Below are 16,238 nucleotides of genomic sequence, written 5' to 3' on the forward strand. Positions count from 1 at the left end.
AGTACTATCTCCCCTGGGTGAGCTAACACAGGCACTGCAATGGAAAACTTTGATGGGATAAAAACAGTGCCATTAAAAATGTATTTCATTCTTGTCATAGATCTTTCCAATTCACTCTGACCATCTGGCCAAATCTTGTGGTCCTTATTCAGGCAGGAAGGACTAGTCCCACTGACTTCAAGCGGGATCTAAATCCAAAGAAGGAGAGAAGGGGGAAGCTACGTATGTAAAAATATTCTCTTAAATATCCCATTTTTTTCTTGACTAAAGAGTAGATGGTAACTTCAAACCAGATTGGAACTCAGCTAGAAAAAGGATATTCTTCTCTATCTCAGACTAACTGATTTTATACATAGTCTCATATAACTCTAGGTATTTAACTCCCATGTCATTAGTCCCTGGACTTTTCTTATAGCAAGCTCCCTCCCCCCTCTTCCTGGGCAGAAGGCTTCTTTTGCTTTTGGAAGACTTCTAATTGCTCTTGTTAAACCAAAGGTGTAAACATATCATTCCTTTAGCTGTCCTATTATCTTCAATAGCTGCAAAAAGTGCCCTGAAGCACTGGGAATTCTTCTTACAGGAAACCATCTGCACATATAGACCCGGTGTACTCTTTGATATAGTCTTGTGGCCCTAAGGTTCATGAGAGGCAAAGATTAAAGCCTCTTGGAATCTGTTCACGTTCCAGGGGCATGCCTTGTGAAACATCAGGGAGTAATTTGCTGATCAAAGAGTGTAGTTTTACAGCCGGTCAGTTATAAATTCGCTACATGTCCATTGCTGGAATCTGCTAGGATTCTGCTTTGCAGAAAGCACTCATCTCTAGTTTAGCAAGATGCATACAGTATATAAAGCCAGTGAATCCAATGAAATGAAAAAATGCATCTATTAATAAACTGGAGAGAGTGAAACTGATTAGATTCTATGTTGTCAAATGCACACGTACAGAAGTTAGAAAACATAAAGAAGTATTTTTCTCTCTAATCTTTTTCAGCTCTAGTCATTTTAGGTGCCACTTTAACAACAGTACAATAAGCAAAAAAACAAAACAGAAGTGTTATTTTTACATTGTTGATTTCCCTCTAACCAACACTATTTCTCTAGTTATGCTATCCTCTTAAATCAGAGATGGGCAAACTACGGCCCGCGGGCCTCTTCTGCCCCGCGGGATCATCCTGCCCTGCCCTGAGCTCCCCAGCGGGGAGGCTAGCCCCCCACCCCTCCCCTGCAGCTACGCCGCAGTGCGGGCAGTGCTCTGGCCCGCTGCTCCTCACGGGCAGCACGTCTGGCTCCGGCATGGTAAGGGGGTGAGGAGCGGGAGGGTTGGATGAGGGGAAGGGGGTCCCAAGGGGCAGTCAGGGGACAGGGAGCAGGGGGTGGTTGGATGGGGTGGAGGTTCAGGGTGGGGGGGAGTCAGGGAACAGGGAGCAGGGGGAGTTGGATAGGGGGTGGGGTCCCGCGGGGCAGTTAGGGGCGAGGGTGTGGATAGGGGTCGTGGCAGTCAGGGGACAGGGAGCAGGGGGGGAGGGTTGGATAAGGGGGGATTCCAGGGGGCAGTTAGGGGCCGGGGTCCTGGGAGGGGGTGGTCAGAGGACAAGGAGCTTTGGATGGGTTGGGAGTTCTGAGGGAGGCGGGAAGTGGTGGATAGGGGGCGGGGGCCAGGCTGTTTGGGGAGGCACAGCCTTCCCTACCCGGCCCTCCATACAGTTGTGCAACCCCGATGTGGCCCTTGGGTCAAAAAGTTTGCCCACCCCTGTCTTAAATGCTGGTGCACAAGCAAAGATGTCTTGGCTTGATAATAGCCTGTAGGCGCTAAAGGAAAAATAGCAAAATAGTTGAGAATAAAAGTAAACAAGAAGCCCAGTTCATTCTCTTCTGCAGTAAAACCAATAGAAGGGGATCTTAGGAAAGGAAATTTCTGTGAGGTTCTTCCCTCCCACTCTCATCCCCAATAATTCCAAGGTGCAGGGCTTGTGCGTTTGCCCTGCCCTCAAATGGAGAAAGTTGGGTATCTATCAGGTTTGGGCCAGGCCCCACACCTGATAGATACCCAAGGATGCAGAGGAAGTTAGGGCCACCTGGGCAGAGGATGGTTCTAGTCCTCAGTTCCCCCTCCATCTCAGGCTTCCTGGTACTATGGCTCAGGGTGCGTTATCAAGGTCTCCACTGCCTGTTGCTGTTTACAGGACACCCAGGGAAACCTCTACAAGACTGCAGTGGTGGATAATACTCACTTCCATGATCCCACCACCAGCCCATCCATTCCATTCCCATCGCCATTTAGTCTCCTTCCCTCTGCAAGGATCTGTGGAGCATCTGTGGGGTCACGATGAGCCAAATAATGTCATGGAGGCAACTGATCCCCCTTCTAGTCAATAAGTCAGTGATTTCCACATGGAGGGTGCCCTCCACATCAGTATCTTGGGAGCATGATCAGGGCCTAAGTTATTATTTCACTACATCCACTCTTTATGGGCCCAGTCCTGCAAGGGGCTGACTGCCCCCAACACGCAGTAAAGCCAATGGGAGTTGAGGACATTCATGCCCTCAGAGAAGCCACCCAGATCTTTGCCGCATTGAGCTTTATAGTCTTCATATAATTCTGCAGCCAAGAATAATGTGCCAGATCCTCAGCTAGCACAAGTCAGCACAGCTCCTTAAGAGGACACAGTCTAAGGATCTGGCCAATAACTTCTTGCTGCATTCCCACTAAGATGATATCCAGTGTGCATTTACATCAACTCTGCAAACTTCTATTTGCCCGGGATGAGTAAAATGACATTTGTTATTTTCCCCTCATCATATTAAAGAATGCTCCTTTTTACCCAGGAGTCTTTGTGCCTCAGCTGTTAAATTTCCGTGGCAATCTTGCAAAGCTAATTCACATGCACAGTTCATGAAAAATAATTCACTTATAAATTGCATATAGAAGAGTTACAGTAAAAACAACGCTTTTCTTTCTTAAATTGGTCTTGAAGCTGTGGAAGGCAGGACTTAATAAAATGGGATCCCTCTTGTAATATTTTAGCCTTTCACACCTTACACTTTATTAGTTTGGTCAAATTATTTGGGCCATGCTTCTTTCCTGCTCTTTTATTGCAATGCAGTTATTCTTGGCTGTGCTCCACCATATCATTAGCATGACTGAAGGAAAACAGAAAGATAAAGACATGCCTTGTTACTTGGCAGGGTCACCAGCTGTTCTAGCAACAAAACAAAAATAACAAACACAAGCACATGGTGTTTGATGAGACTTTGAAACACTCTTGTTTGTTGACCAGTTAGTGCCTGTTATTACTACTATCAGAAAACATACAAAGGACTTAAGAAAAAGTTATTTGAACCCTTCAGGCGCATGCCCCTCTCGTCTTTCCATCTTTTTTGGAGGGTGAGGGGGAGTGGAAAGGGAATGCAAACTGTCAGGCTTTTCCTTCAACCTCCTCCCCCAGCTCTCCCTGCGAAGGAATTCAAAGAAGAGTAATAAAACAATTGTCTCTCATGTAATTACACTGCCGCCCATACCTGTTAGACAAGATGCATCCGAGAAAAAAAAAAAAACAACTGAGAAAACAAAACAACCCTCCCTCCTTCTCCCTCCGCCCCCCAAAAAATTGTTGACAGCTTTTCATGTACAGTAAAGCCACATTACAAGTTGTTCCACCAGGAAGACAGATTAAGTGTCTGGGAGAACTGCATGTTTGTTTTCTAAAAAAGAAACAAGTGACAAACTTTGGTGCTTCTGAAGTCTTGAAAGCAAAATCTGGATGGTCTAACTGAAGAGATTCCTTAGTTGTACATGTTTCTGTGAGTATACAACTTGAGTTAATGTTGGTTATATATTTTATATGACTAATAGGAGCGGACAGTTCCAAAAGACTGATTAAAGTGAGGGATCAAAGCGGACGATCAAACATAGTAATCTGAGTTCCAAGTAGACTTCTTCCATCTGAATCAGGTGCATATGCTCGGTGGCATTTGAGCCTCAGTCCTGGCACTTTTTTCCTGTTTTGAGAGTAAAAGATTTGGCTTTCAAACCCTGTGTCATCTTAAATTTGCCTAATGACAGAGTATAGCAAAAAAAAGGCCCTTTCAGGGTCACTAGTACTACTCAGTATTTTGAAGTACAAATGTTCACTTGGAACATTTAGTTTAAAAGATGCTGTTTCCTAAACTAAAAAGATTACGAGTGAACCCTCTAGTGAGTGGTTCAATGAGGAGGATGTAATATCAATATATTCTCTGCAACAACACAAATTATACACGCATGTACTTAAATCACACTTCTTGATGTCACTGCAAACTGCACACTCTTTGCACATAATAAAAGGGCTGAAAATGTGTATGCACTAAGGAGCAAATCTTAAGCCCAGTGCATGCCCGAGTAGCAGAGCCAGGTTCTAGGCAGATTGTGGGGTGGAAAATGGAAGGAACTCTCTCCCCTCCTAATCCAGGTCATGAAGCAACCCTGATGCAGCTCTCCAGCTGTTCTGCAAAGACTACTGCAGCCCAATGGCTGAAGTAGGCTCTATATGGTCCATTTTGAGGCACCTACCTTCCAAAAGAGAGGATGGGAGGAGCCATGAAGTGGTGTCCTTCTACAGTCACTCACCTTCGCCAGCCTAACCATGCTCATCTTGAGCCCACTCCTGGCATGTTCACAGATAGGGGGCCCCTGTGAAGCTAAGCTGTGCATCACACAGGGACGTGTGTGGCCCTCTGGAGACTGTCCTGATCCCCTAATGATATGTCCACACTTCAGAAGAAGGGTATGGATTTGGAACTAATGTGGGCATGTACTAGCACAGGAGTACCCAACATACAGCCTGGGGGGCCAAATACAGTCTACAAAGCTTAAGGATGGATTGTGTTTTTAAGGCACAGCCAGGCAGTGGGGGGTCATGCTGCATTGGAAGTCCCAGGAGACATATTGGCTGATCCAGAATTGAAGTCAAGAGAACAACACATCTGTAAGTAAAGCAACAAGTCAAGATCCACAAACTGGTCCACAAGTCAAGATCTGGCCCACAAACAATCAGCAGCATACAATAAATATTGAGTTATCAAATGCATCACTGAAATACAAGATTCACCACAGTATCATGATTTTGCAGTAAACCTCAGGACCACTGACCACCTAGAATTTACTGTCACTGAAGTACAATCAGTGGGGGCTAACAAGAAGGACCCTTCCATTGCAGAGGCTCCAGAGCAACGCTGCATTCTCATGGACAGTATACTGACTTTATGTATACTTTTTTGTAGAACTACAGAACTGTTCAGCACACCCTGCAATGTCACTAAACCACACGAACGCAACGTCTACGCTAAACTGAAGCTATGCTATTTAACTATTATTGTCAAAACCAGGGCCATACTAGTGGGGATAACATTTTTTTCCTTATAATAACCATACAGAATACCCTCTCGACTCACTCCCATAAGCAGGACTTTACATATAGCACATTTAAAAGAAAAAACAAATAATGGCTTAAACACCGACCGCTGTTAGCACATTTTCCAATTACAGAGTGGAGAGGGTTAACTTGCCTAACTTACATGGGAAAAGCTCTCAACAAGTGAAAAAATTAAAAAAAAAACTTTCCTGACTCACACCTAGCATTTCGTTCAACGTTTTATGAAACTGTGGCATTATCTCCCCACTAACTTGTTCATTACCTATCTTATTACCTCTCAAAACCAAATTCTGTTACTTTAAATCTTTTAGAGGGGATACTAGCTGCTCTAGAGCAGCGGTTCTCAACCTTTTTTCCTTTGCGGACCCCTAAAAAATGTCAAATGGAGATGTAGACCCCATTAGAAATCTATTGTCTCTCGATATAGTTGAATTCTGTTCAGTCAATTTTCAGAATTCCGCGAACCCCTTTGATATGGTCCACAGGCTGAGAACCATTGCTCTAGAGTGCCCACATTTACACTGGGGGACTAAGGGCAGCTAGGGGATGGAGATCTGCATTTTGATACAAAGGTTTCAGAGTAACAGCCGTGTTAGTCTGTATTTGCAAAAAGAAAAGGAGTAGCCCACTCTCCTGCTGGTAATAGCTTATCTAAAGTGATCACTCTCCTTACAATGTGTATGATAATCACGGTGGGCCATTTCCAGCACAAATCCAGGGTTTAACAAGAACATCTGAGGAAGGGGAGAGGAATAAACAAAGGGAAATAGGTTACTTTGTATAATGACTCAACCACTCCCAGTCTCTATTCAAGCCTAAGTTAATTGCATCCAATTTGCAAATTAATTCCAATTCAGCAATCTCTCGTTGGAGTCTGTTTCTGAAGTTTTTCTGTTGTAATATCGCAACTTTCATGTCTGTAATCGCGTGACCAGAGAGACTGAAGTGTTCTCCGACTGGTTTATGAATGTTATAATTCTTGACATCTGATTTGTGTCCATTTATTCTTTTACGTAGAGACTGTCCAGTTTGACCAATGCACATGGCAAAGGGGCATTGCTGGCACATGATGGCATATATCACATTGGTGGATGTGCAGGTGAATGAGCCTCTGTTGCCAACTGTGCCCACATATCTATTCAGGGGACACCATCATAGGGCCTAATAACGTCAGCCACGCTATCAGAGGCTCGTTCACCTGCACATCTACCAATGTGATATATGCCATCATGTGCCAGCAGTGCCCCCTCTGCCGTGTACATTGGCAAAACTGGACAGTGGGGTGGGGGAAGAGAAAACCTTTTGTAGTGATAAACACCCATTTTTTCATGGTCTGTGTGTATAAAAACATCCTCACTGTATTTTCCACTTTATGCATCCGATGAAGTGAGCTGTAACTCACGAAAGCTTATGCTCAAATAAATTGGTTAGTCTCTAAGGTGCCACAAGTACTCCTTATTTTGATACAAAGAACTCTAATCATCTTTAAATAAATCCTGGATTTGTGAACTAGGTCTGCAGAAACGTTGCAGGTTTGGTTAACTTCACTATACATTCGATGCTTTAATCCAATTACACTACACGTTCTCCAGCACATCAGCCATGTTTATCTCTTCCAAAATTGATGAAATCTCTCTAGTCTTAGGAATGAAAATATATGCTTCTCATTCTCTGCATGCAATGCTAACAATGGATCCCTTTCATATATGTAACAAAGTGTTTGCGGGGGGGCGGGCGGGCAGTGTACTAGATACTAGAGCAATCAAAGTGCATTCCTTTTGCTGCTATTCTTAAAGAACCTTAGCACCTCTGGACCTGAGTTAGATATTTTTTTCTCATTCTTAAAGAGATTACTCTCTAGTTTAATGTGGAGTTTGACCCCTTCTTGCTCTTTCTGTAACCAAAGGGTGTATAGTACTCTCTCTCTCCCTGTATTACCATTCTTCATACATAGATTATGCAGGGCCTGAATGGTATTTATATTAACAAGGGGGGACCCTCACCTTCTGTCCTCACCTGTTAGGGCAACTGGATGTCCTATACGCTTAGTAAGCAGATACGGACAGTAATTTGGCCAGGGTTGATAGTTACTTAAAGAAGCTGTTAACAGAACTGTGTGATGGCTTGTGTAAAACCATCTGGAGGTCTCAAAGCTACTCCCTGTGGGCTGGTCATCAGAAAAACAGCACCACAGCCAAAGGCAGCCTTAGGAAAGCAGACTTGATTCTCCACTGCCCTGCACTTTGTGCAGACCTTTACCCCATGCAAAGTGAGTGTAATCCTGATTTAGCAGTGTTTTATACTGACTTTCCACAGCACAGATGTAGAGGACTGTACATGGTGCCAAGCAGTGTAGGACCAGGCCCTCAATAAGCATGAGCAGTTCTGTGGGTGCACAGAGTACTCCAGACCCTTAGACAATATACTGTAACAAGGAAGTGTGTACAAGATGTTCATTTATCTTAATATAGCTGTGCACAAAATACATTAGCAACCTGTCATTCACAGCATGCATGCATTCCTGCAAGCTAAGTGATAAGGCTAAATAGACTGCAAATCCACTGGACAACAGGTGGAATCAATGCTTGGAAACGTAAGTGACAAATGTGATCTGCTCGCTGTACATTCTGAGCTACTTAAACATTCACCTTTGTGCCTTGCTGATGCCATTGGACTCAACAAATGCTGATAAGCCCTCTGTGATGTATTCATGACTGAGCAAGAAAGAGTTGAATTTCCACATCTGATTATTATCGGAAATTAATCTAACTCGGCAAGGATTAGTCTGTTGCGGACTTTATCACTTTCCAACAACAAGTACATGACTGGAGACCGGAATTTAAACCCTTCCACTAATACATACAACAGGGCCTGTTGCGGAGCTCAATGAAGTCAATTTTACAGCAGCATAACTCCACTGACTTCAATAGTACTAGTATGAATGAGAGGAGATTCTTTCCCACTTGCTTCCCAAGTGCTGAATGAGCCTATTGCTAGCATTTTTTCCCACTTTTTGTTAACCCATGTTTACTTCAGTTTCTATGGAAGTGTAGGCTTAGCTATACACTCCAGTCTTTCTCACTGCCTTCCAGACTCTGATTATCCACATATGTGCTTCTGATTAGAAACCATTCAGACCATACTCTGTGAGAGTAACTGTGTACATGGTTTTGAGTTCATGTTCAATGTAAATGCCTAAACTGGTCTACAAAATGGAAAACTAAAAGTTACATTAGCAATAGGCTCAATCAACACTTGGGGGAACACGTTTTCAAAGATAGTCATCTAAATCATATTCATAATGTGAGTACATATTTTGGAGTATTTGTACAACTACATGTGCAAAATATACAAGTATACATATGATTCTCTGTTCTGCATGCATAATTACATGTGCACATTTTGCAAATGCAACTTAATTGCCTGTTTTTAAAAATTTGAGCCTTGATTTTCAGAGTTTGCTAAGCACTCACAATTCCTTCTGAATTCACCACTGGCTCTTTGAGCTAGCTCAATGCACAGAAGTTGAGGGCACTCAACGCATCACAAGATCAGGTCCTATGTAAATCAAATTACTTTCCCTTCAGTACTGGAATTTCATCATCCCAAGATTAGTGAGAATTAATCAGTTGCATGTGTTTGTTTCCTCAGCCATTTGTGTTCTTTCTGGCCTTCCTTTTGTCCTATTTATTGCGGTTTTCTGATATCCCTTACTTTTCCACTCAATTTCTGGCTGCTTTTGACTTACAGGTGAAAAAAAAAATCACTCTCCAGTGGAGTTGGAAATGATTGACTGCCACACTCAGCTGGTAATGGTGATGATTTTTTTAAATATAAACCAGCAAATAAATTAATATCACTTATGCTCTCCTCCCACTAAAAATACTGGCTAGTAATTTGTTTGTAACAGGAGACTGACCACGGTCAGAGGAAAGCACAGGAAATATGAAATACCATAGAGGTCAAGAAATACTGACCCCAGACCAAAAGCGTTCAGTTGAAATGGGCAGCAGGACATCCGAACACTCAGCAGTTTATACCATTTCATGCCCATATAGCTTTCTTGCTATCAAACGATGGCATGCCTGCAGGAAATAAGTTTCCTGTGTCAAAACACTTGTCTCACCAATGATACGTTGCAATGCAGGAACATTGCAGCACAGCCTTGTTACAGAAATGTGCATACTGTTACTCCAGCACACTTCTCCTGCCTGATGCCATAGCTTTATATTTTCTTCTAAACAAAACAAGAAGCACAACATTGTGTAATAAAACATACTGCATTTCTAGCTAGTCTGACCTCTGCAGTCACATAAACAATTACCATTATTCAACTTGACAGTACAGTTTTGGGAAAAAAAATAGTGCTAGAAATACTGCAATAGCTAATGGCTTGTCAGCACTCCCCCCATCCCACCCCAATATCTCATTTTCAGAGGTTTGAGGGTCATCCAAACAAATTTGTTTCAGGTTAAAACTTGCAAGGGAGCAAAGTTTGGTTTCACAACATTGGACAACAAAATCCAATCAGCTGTTTTTTTAATTGTGGAAGGAGAGCTAGGGAGAAAAGTTGTTCTCAGAGTTCTTTTGTGGTTGTATGATGGGAAAATGGCTTTAAAATAGAGAGTTTAGTAAGCAACTATTTATCATAGAAATGTATATAGATCCCCATCATCCAAGCACATGTCTGTGTTACCTTAATGAAACAGTTACAAAATATGGCACAACCTCTTAAAGAACTATTTCATGACATTACTTAAAGTCAGTCCAATCTCTGACCAGACAAACAGGTCTTGAACTGTGCCCTTAAGCTCACTAAAACCATGATTTGGCACACTGCCTGAGATAGGAGGTTCCAGATGTATTACTCTCCCCTCCGAAGGCTGCTACCAGTCACAGGGCATTCAGCACTAGACAGACAAAAAGGGATGTAAGCCGATTGCAACCACCTTCACCATGACAGTGTCCCAGAACATTTACATCATGAATTGCACCTGTGAGTAAATGCCTACTGCACAGCACAGAGCAATGATGTGTGTCCATAATGACTTGCTATACCCTACCAGATGAGCTGCAGCATTCTACACTGGCTAAAGATCTAAGCATTTCTGAATTGCCTAAGTAGTTACATTAAAAATATAATCTGTTATATATTCACACAAAACTTTCTAAAGAAATTTAGATGTCTGGGCTTGTATTGCCATGACAGAGAGAAACAGACAGTATTGCCCATTTGATCTTTCCCTAATACACATTACCAACTTATGCACTAACCCACTAGGTCCAAAGCATTGAGGGACCACCACCAGTTAAGGATGAACCAAGAAAAATGGGGGTAATACATACATGTTGTGAAGTAGTAAGGAGGATCAAAGTACACAGCTTTTTGGAAACATAAGGCATCAAAGGCCAACTAAGGCCATGTCATTTGAGCAGCTTACCTGTTCTCCAGCAGCGTCATGCACACAACCTCTCGCACACCAGGGTTGTTGGCTTTTTCAACAGAGCAGCTTTGGAGATTCCAGGTAGCCACCCTCAGCACAGGCTTGCCGTCTCTCACCCCGCCAAACATCTCCACCGAGGGGCGAGTGGATATGATCTGGGTCGGGCCCCCAGGTGGGAAATCCAAGTCCTCGCTCTGGAGGCTCAGAGAGGTGGGGCTGGGGTGAGGATTGACGGTGAAGCTGAGCCCCCCGTTGGTATTGGTGGAAGGGGGCCGCGACCTCTCGGTGAAAATCTGGTGCCTGATTTTGTCCAGGAAGGAGGAGTTGATGCAGTCCATCTTCACCAGGTCCTCGATGCTTCGGAAGGGCCCGTGCTCCTTGCGGTAGTCCACGATGCCGTGGGCTATCCTCTCCGTGACGCCTCGGATGCTCATGAGCTGGGCCGGCGTGGCCGTGTTGATGTTGAGCCTGGCGGCGGCCAGGTACTGCTGCGGCTCGGGGTTGGGGTCCTTCCTCAGGGAGCTGGGCGAGTGCTGCGCCGAGCTGCCCTTGCTGCTCACGCAGATCTCGAACTTGACCTGCTCCAGCCGGGCGGCCCCGACCCCGCTCACCAGCGCCAGGTCCTCCACTTTCTTGAAGCCCCCGATGTACTCCCGGTACTCCACGATGCTCTGGGCCACGGTGCGGGTGATGCCGGGCAGGGTCATCAGCTCCTCCTCCGTGGCGCTGTTGATGTTCAGCCGCTCCTGGTTGACCAGGATGTGGCTGAAGTTGCACGCCGCGCTGAACTTGCGGCTGTGGCAGAGGTCCGAGGGGTCCCGGGGGATGGAGCGGTGGCAGCCCAGGTTGCCCCCCATGGCCGGCGGCGCGATTCGGTCCTACCCCGCGGCGCGGGAGGCGGGGGCGCGACTCTCCTGCCGGCGGGGCGAGCTGCGGGCTCGAGGCAGCGCGGGGCTCCCCTCCGGCTGCGAGGCTGGGCGCGGACTTGTGCCCCTGCCCCGGCGAGTGGAAGCTCTCCCGGCCCGGCCCCGCATCGCATCGCCCAGGGGGCGGGGCCTGCAAACGCTGGGCTCCGGGCTAGCGAACTTGGCAGCGGGGCGCGGGTTCAAAGCAGAGGGGAAGTTAAAAATATCCCCGCCCCCTCCCCGCCACCCACACGGCAACCTGCCCCCGGGCCGGCCGGCCACTCTCCCCGCCCGCCAGGCTGCAGCGGGGGCCCGGCCTGGACAGAGAGAGAGAGAGAGCGAGAGCCGGGCAGCGCGGCGGCTGCAGAAAGGGGGGCGCCGCGCCCGCAGCCAGCAGCCGAGCCGCTGCGGGTGCCCCCCCCCCCGCGCGCTTCCTTCCTTCCTTCCTCTCCGCAGAGTTTCTTTCCCGCCCGGGGCTGCTTGTTGACTGCGCAGAGCGAGGCAGGGGAAGGAGCCTTCTCCTCTCCTGCCGCCGCCGCCGCCGGGACTGATCCAGCCCCGCATACAACTCGCCGCGTCCCAACTCTCCCTCCCAGCCCCGGTCACCGCGCAGCAAAGGCCGGGTTCTCCCCGCCGCTGCCTTCAGGCTCGGACGCCCACCGGCCCCTTCGCTTTCCTCCGGGGTTCGCACCAGCGCTCCCCTCCTTCCGCAGGGGAGGAGGCGCCGGCGGCCTTGGCCTCCTGCTGGGCTGGTCACATGGGCTCCCTCCCTCGCCCGCCTCCCGTGCGGAGCCCAGCCTGCGGCCGCAGCAGCCTGGAGCGGGGAGCGACAGGTAGCTGAGCTGGGGGGTGGCTGGTGAGCGCGTCCCTTCCTTGCTTGGCGCAGCCCTTTGGCTACTGCGGTCTCCGGGTGGTGTCAGCACGGCGGGGGGTGGGGAGAGATCTCGCTCTGTCACGGCTCCGACCCCTCACCCCCGAGGTCCTTTTCCAGGGCTCTTGCCCGCTCGGTCAGAAACCGTGGTGCAGGGGGCAAAGAGAGTCATGACCACACGTAGAGCTTATTGGATAAAGGCGCTGCCTTTTCCGAGTGCTGCCCAGACATGAACGAACGGATCTGCCTGCAAACCCCTGCTAATCCGCGGCCGGTGCTTCGGGCCCGGAAAGTTGCATCTAATCTACCAGGGCTTTGTTGGTGGTCGCAGCATTTGGACGGCAGCCCTCCGGGGTGCCCTTATTAAAAAGGACTTGTCTCCTGGCCCAGATCCCCGCTTAGACATGGTAGATGGCTGATCCCACCATGGCTTGTTGGAAATCAGCACATTTTCCAGGGGCTTGGAAAACCTTTAACCTGGGGTGGTATGTCCATTCTTTGCAACATAGGAGAGCCACAGTGGCACCTTATATGTGCAACTTTCCATCTTCGGCCAAGCAGAATCCCAGATCCGATTGTGCTGCATGCTGTGCCAACCCCAAAAAAGATTGTCTCTGCCCCAAAGAGTTTACAGTCTGTGGCATCACAAGTGGGTGTAAAACTAATTGGAAGGAACAGGGGCAGAAAAATGAAGAAAAGAGCAACATATGTTTATGGATGCCAGGTATGTGCACAGCTAGATTAAAATGGCATAATACAAATAAATATTTAATATAAACATCAGAAGTGACTACTGGCCCTTTAGGACACACCTAATAAAATAACTAAATGTACACAGCCATAATAGTAGTTTGTTCTTGCATCACCAATGGTAGATTAATGTAAAGAATTTTAGTACACCAAAACAGAAAGCATTTTGATCAGCTTCAACCTCTCACCAAAGGTGCAGGGAAAGGAGATTTAACATTTGAGGGAAGAGCTGGCTGCACTGGGCCCTTGGGTTTCACTTATGCACCAGTGCTTTTACGTTTGCAATGAGTACTGTATTGTGTATTTTACATGACCTTATACATTTGTTTCCTGTTTGAATTTACAAGAAATGTAGCAAATTAGTAGCTTGGTTTTTCAGTGCAAGAAGTGCTTATTCAAGTGATTAAATGATTCCATAAATATAGTGAATTCCAAACCGGGAGAACAGCTTCCAATGCATCAAAAGTCACACTGGGCCTAATTCTGCAAAGCGCAGATTAGAACAATTTAAAAGAGTGTTCTCTGCACTGCAGTAATACTGGGATAAGAGCCCCAGGAGCTATTACCTTAGTGTAGAAAATTCTCATTTTTATAATGGTAGATTTCTACAATAGATTGAATAAATGCTAAACAAACCGATTAAAGAAGTAACTGAGTACTGAAATCAATGCAAGTTGTGCCTATGCATCTGTGGGCAGAATTGGGCCCACTGTATTTAAAAATAAAAGACTGTTGATTGGAGCAACTCCGAGAGGAAAACAACCCTTGTCATCAACATGAAATTGTTTCTGTTCCATCGGTAACTAGGGAAGATGTTAAGCAGCAATTATTAAACGTTTTAAATATGAAAAAGCAGATACTACTCCTTTTGGTGCAAGTTAAAAGAATTGGCTGCAGAGAACTCTGAACCAATAGTGTTGATTTTTAACTAATCTTGGAGAAATGGGGACGTTCCAGAGGATTAGAAGAAAGCTAATATTGTGCCAACATTTCAATGACTCAGGAAACTATAAGTTGGCTAGCCTGACAACAATCCTGAGCTCAATCATGGAAAGACTGATCTGGGACACAATTGGCCAATAATGAAAAGACAGTGGAATTCAACTTGGGTCTCCTATAGCCTGAGTAAGTGCTCTAACCAGTGGGCTAAAAGTTATAAGGGGACTACCACCTTCTCGTTTATCTTGAGAAAGGCACCTAAGCCAGGTCAGCCCTAACTCCAGGAAAGGGTTCACAGCTGTGAATCCCAGTTGGAGACAGGCACTTAAGTTTCCCTTCTGAATCTAACCTGAAAAGGTTAAATGTTGATCTGATCACAGTCCTGTGGGAATGTGTTAATTCTATCAAACCTTTTGATGGAAATCATATTTCCTGGCAGCATGCCCCAGGTCCTCACCTGGGGGGCTGCTGGGCTCCCTGGGATTTCCAGCTCTCCAGAAGCCTACCAGGCTCCCCAGATAGCTGGCTTCCTGAGATTCCCCCACTTCCACCTTGACAGGCAGCCCAGGGAGGAGGACTGCCTGTTCCATGGTTAACCAGCTCCCCAGGCTACCTGGGAGTCAGGCAGCTGTCGTCCCAGGCTCCTTTGGTCACTAGGTCAGCAGCTCCCTGGACTGCTGGCTTGGTGGGTGGATGGGTGGGCTCCCTGGCTCCCCAGCTGGCAAGCAAGACAGCTAGGAAACCAGCCCATCAGGCTGGCAACTGGCTGGGCAGATGGGGAACCAACTTCCCTGGCTGCCCAGTCAGTTCAGAAATTTTCAAAAATTTAATTCCCATAGAAAATTTTGCATTTCTGATTTTGTTCTGATTCAGAATATTCCCCCCCCCCCCCAGAAATGTGAAATTTTCCACAGGAAGGAAATTTCAGTTCCCAGGCAGTTCTAGTAATTAACCATTGGAACAACTCACCTAGGAATCAGAGTAGCAGCCGTACTGAATGCATCCGATGAAGTGAGCTGTTGCTCACGAAAGCTTATGCTCAGATAAATTTGTTAGTCTCTAAGGTGCCACAATTACTCCTTTTCTTTTCACCTAGGAATGTGATAGATACTCCATCACTTGAAGTCTTTCAATCGAGACTGGATATCTTAAAATGGTATGCTATAGCTCAAATGGAAGTTATGGGCTTGATGCAGAAATTGTTCAGTGCGGTTCTTTGGCCTCACTTAAACGCAGGAAGTGAGACTAGATGATCATAATGATCCCTTCTGGTCTTAAATTCTATGAATCTGTGTTCCAAGGTCCTGATCTTTGGAATATATCTTACATGTGACATAGCCTCAACCAAACTGTCCTTTGCATGATGATGGGTTAAAAGGAGTCATAATTTTTGCTCAACAGAAGGTCTTGTTGTATCCTTCAGTTTTCAGTGCCATCTATTCAGATCCCCACCTGAGGGCCAACTGACCATGTGATAGCAGCAAAGTTACACTGGCTGTGAGCAGTACTGGTTTGGCACCAGTCACTGCCCATACACCACTTTCTTCAAATAACCATTGACTATAGGCAGTTGTCACTGGGCTGTTGAAGAAGAAGCCTTATACAAACCCGTCCTTCCCAATAGGTGTCCCTTTTATGGGGGGCCTCAAGAAACCTAAAATTGGGATGGGGATAATTAATTATTTTGCTGCTGCATTCCTCTGTGTCAGACTATCGCAGTCTCCTTTTGAGTCCCGTTATTCCTTTGGACCAGGGACATGAAATCTTGGCTCCACTGCCAAGCAAAAATCCTGTTGACTTCAGTGGAGGCAGGATTCACTCCAGCTACACATGGAATGGCACTGAAAGTGTGTTTTGCTCCAGAGACCTGTTATATAACAAAAAGAAGGAAACTGGGGGAGGAGGGTTTATTGAT

General features: G+C 46.2%; 1 protein-coding gene across 1 annotated transcript in view; it reads right to left on the minus strand.

The window, feature by feature from the left end:
- Nucleotides 1-11,850, minus strand: part of EEPD1 (endonuclease/exonuclease/phosphatase family domain containing 1) — an 85,465-nt gene extending 73,615 nt beyond the window's left edge. The window contains exon 1 of the mRNA XM_084620259.1: nt 10,856-11,850. Coding sequence (XP_084476385.1) covers nt 10,856-11,715 — 860 coding nt within the window. The 5' untranslated portion in view covers nt 11,716-11,850. The remainder of the gene's footprint in view (nt 1-10,855) is intronic.
- Nucleotides 11,851-16,238: the final 4,388 nt, after the last annotated feature.

The sequence above is a fragment of the Lepidochelys olivacea genome, assembly GCF_965140295.1.
Source record: "Lepidochelys olivacea isolate rLepOli2 genome assembly, chromosome: 2".
Classification (NCBI taxonomy): domain Eukaryota; kingdom Metazoa; phylum Chordata; order Testudines; family Cheloniidae; genus Lepidochelys; species Lepidochelys olivacea.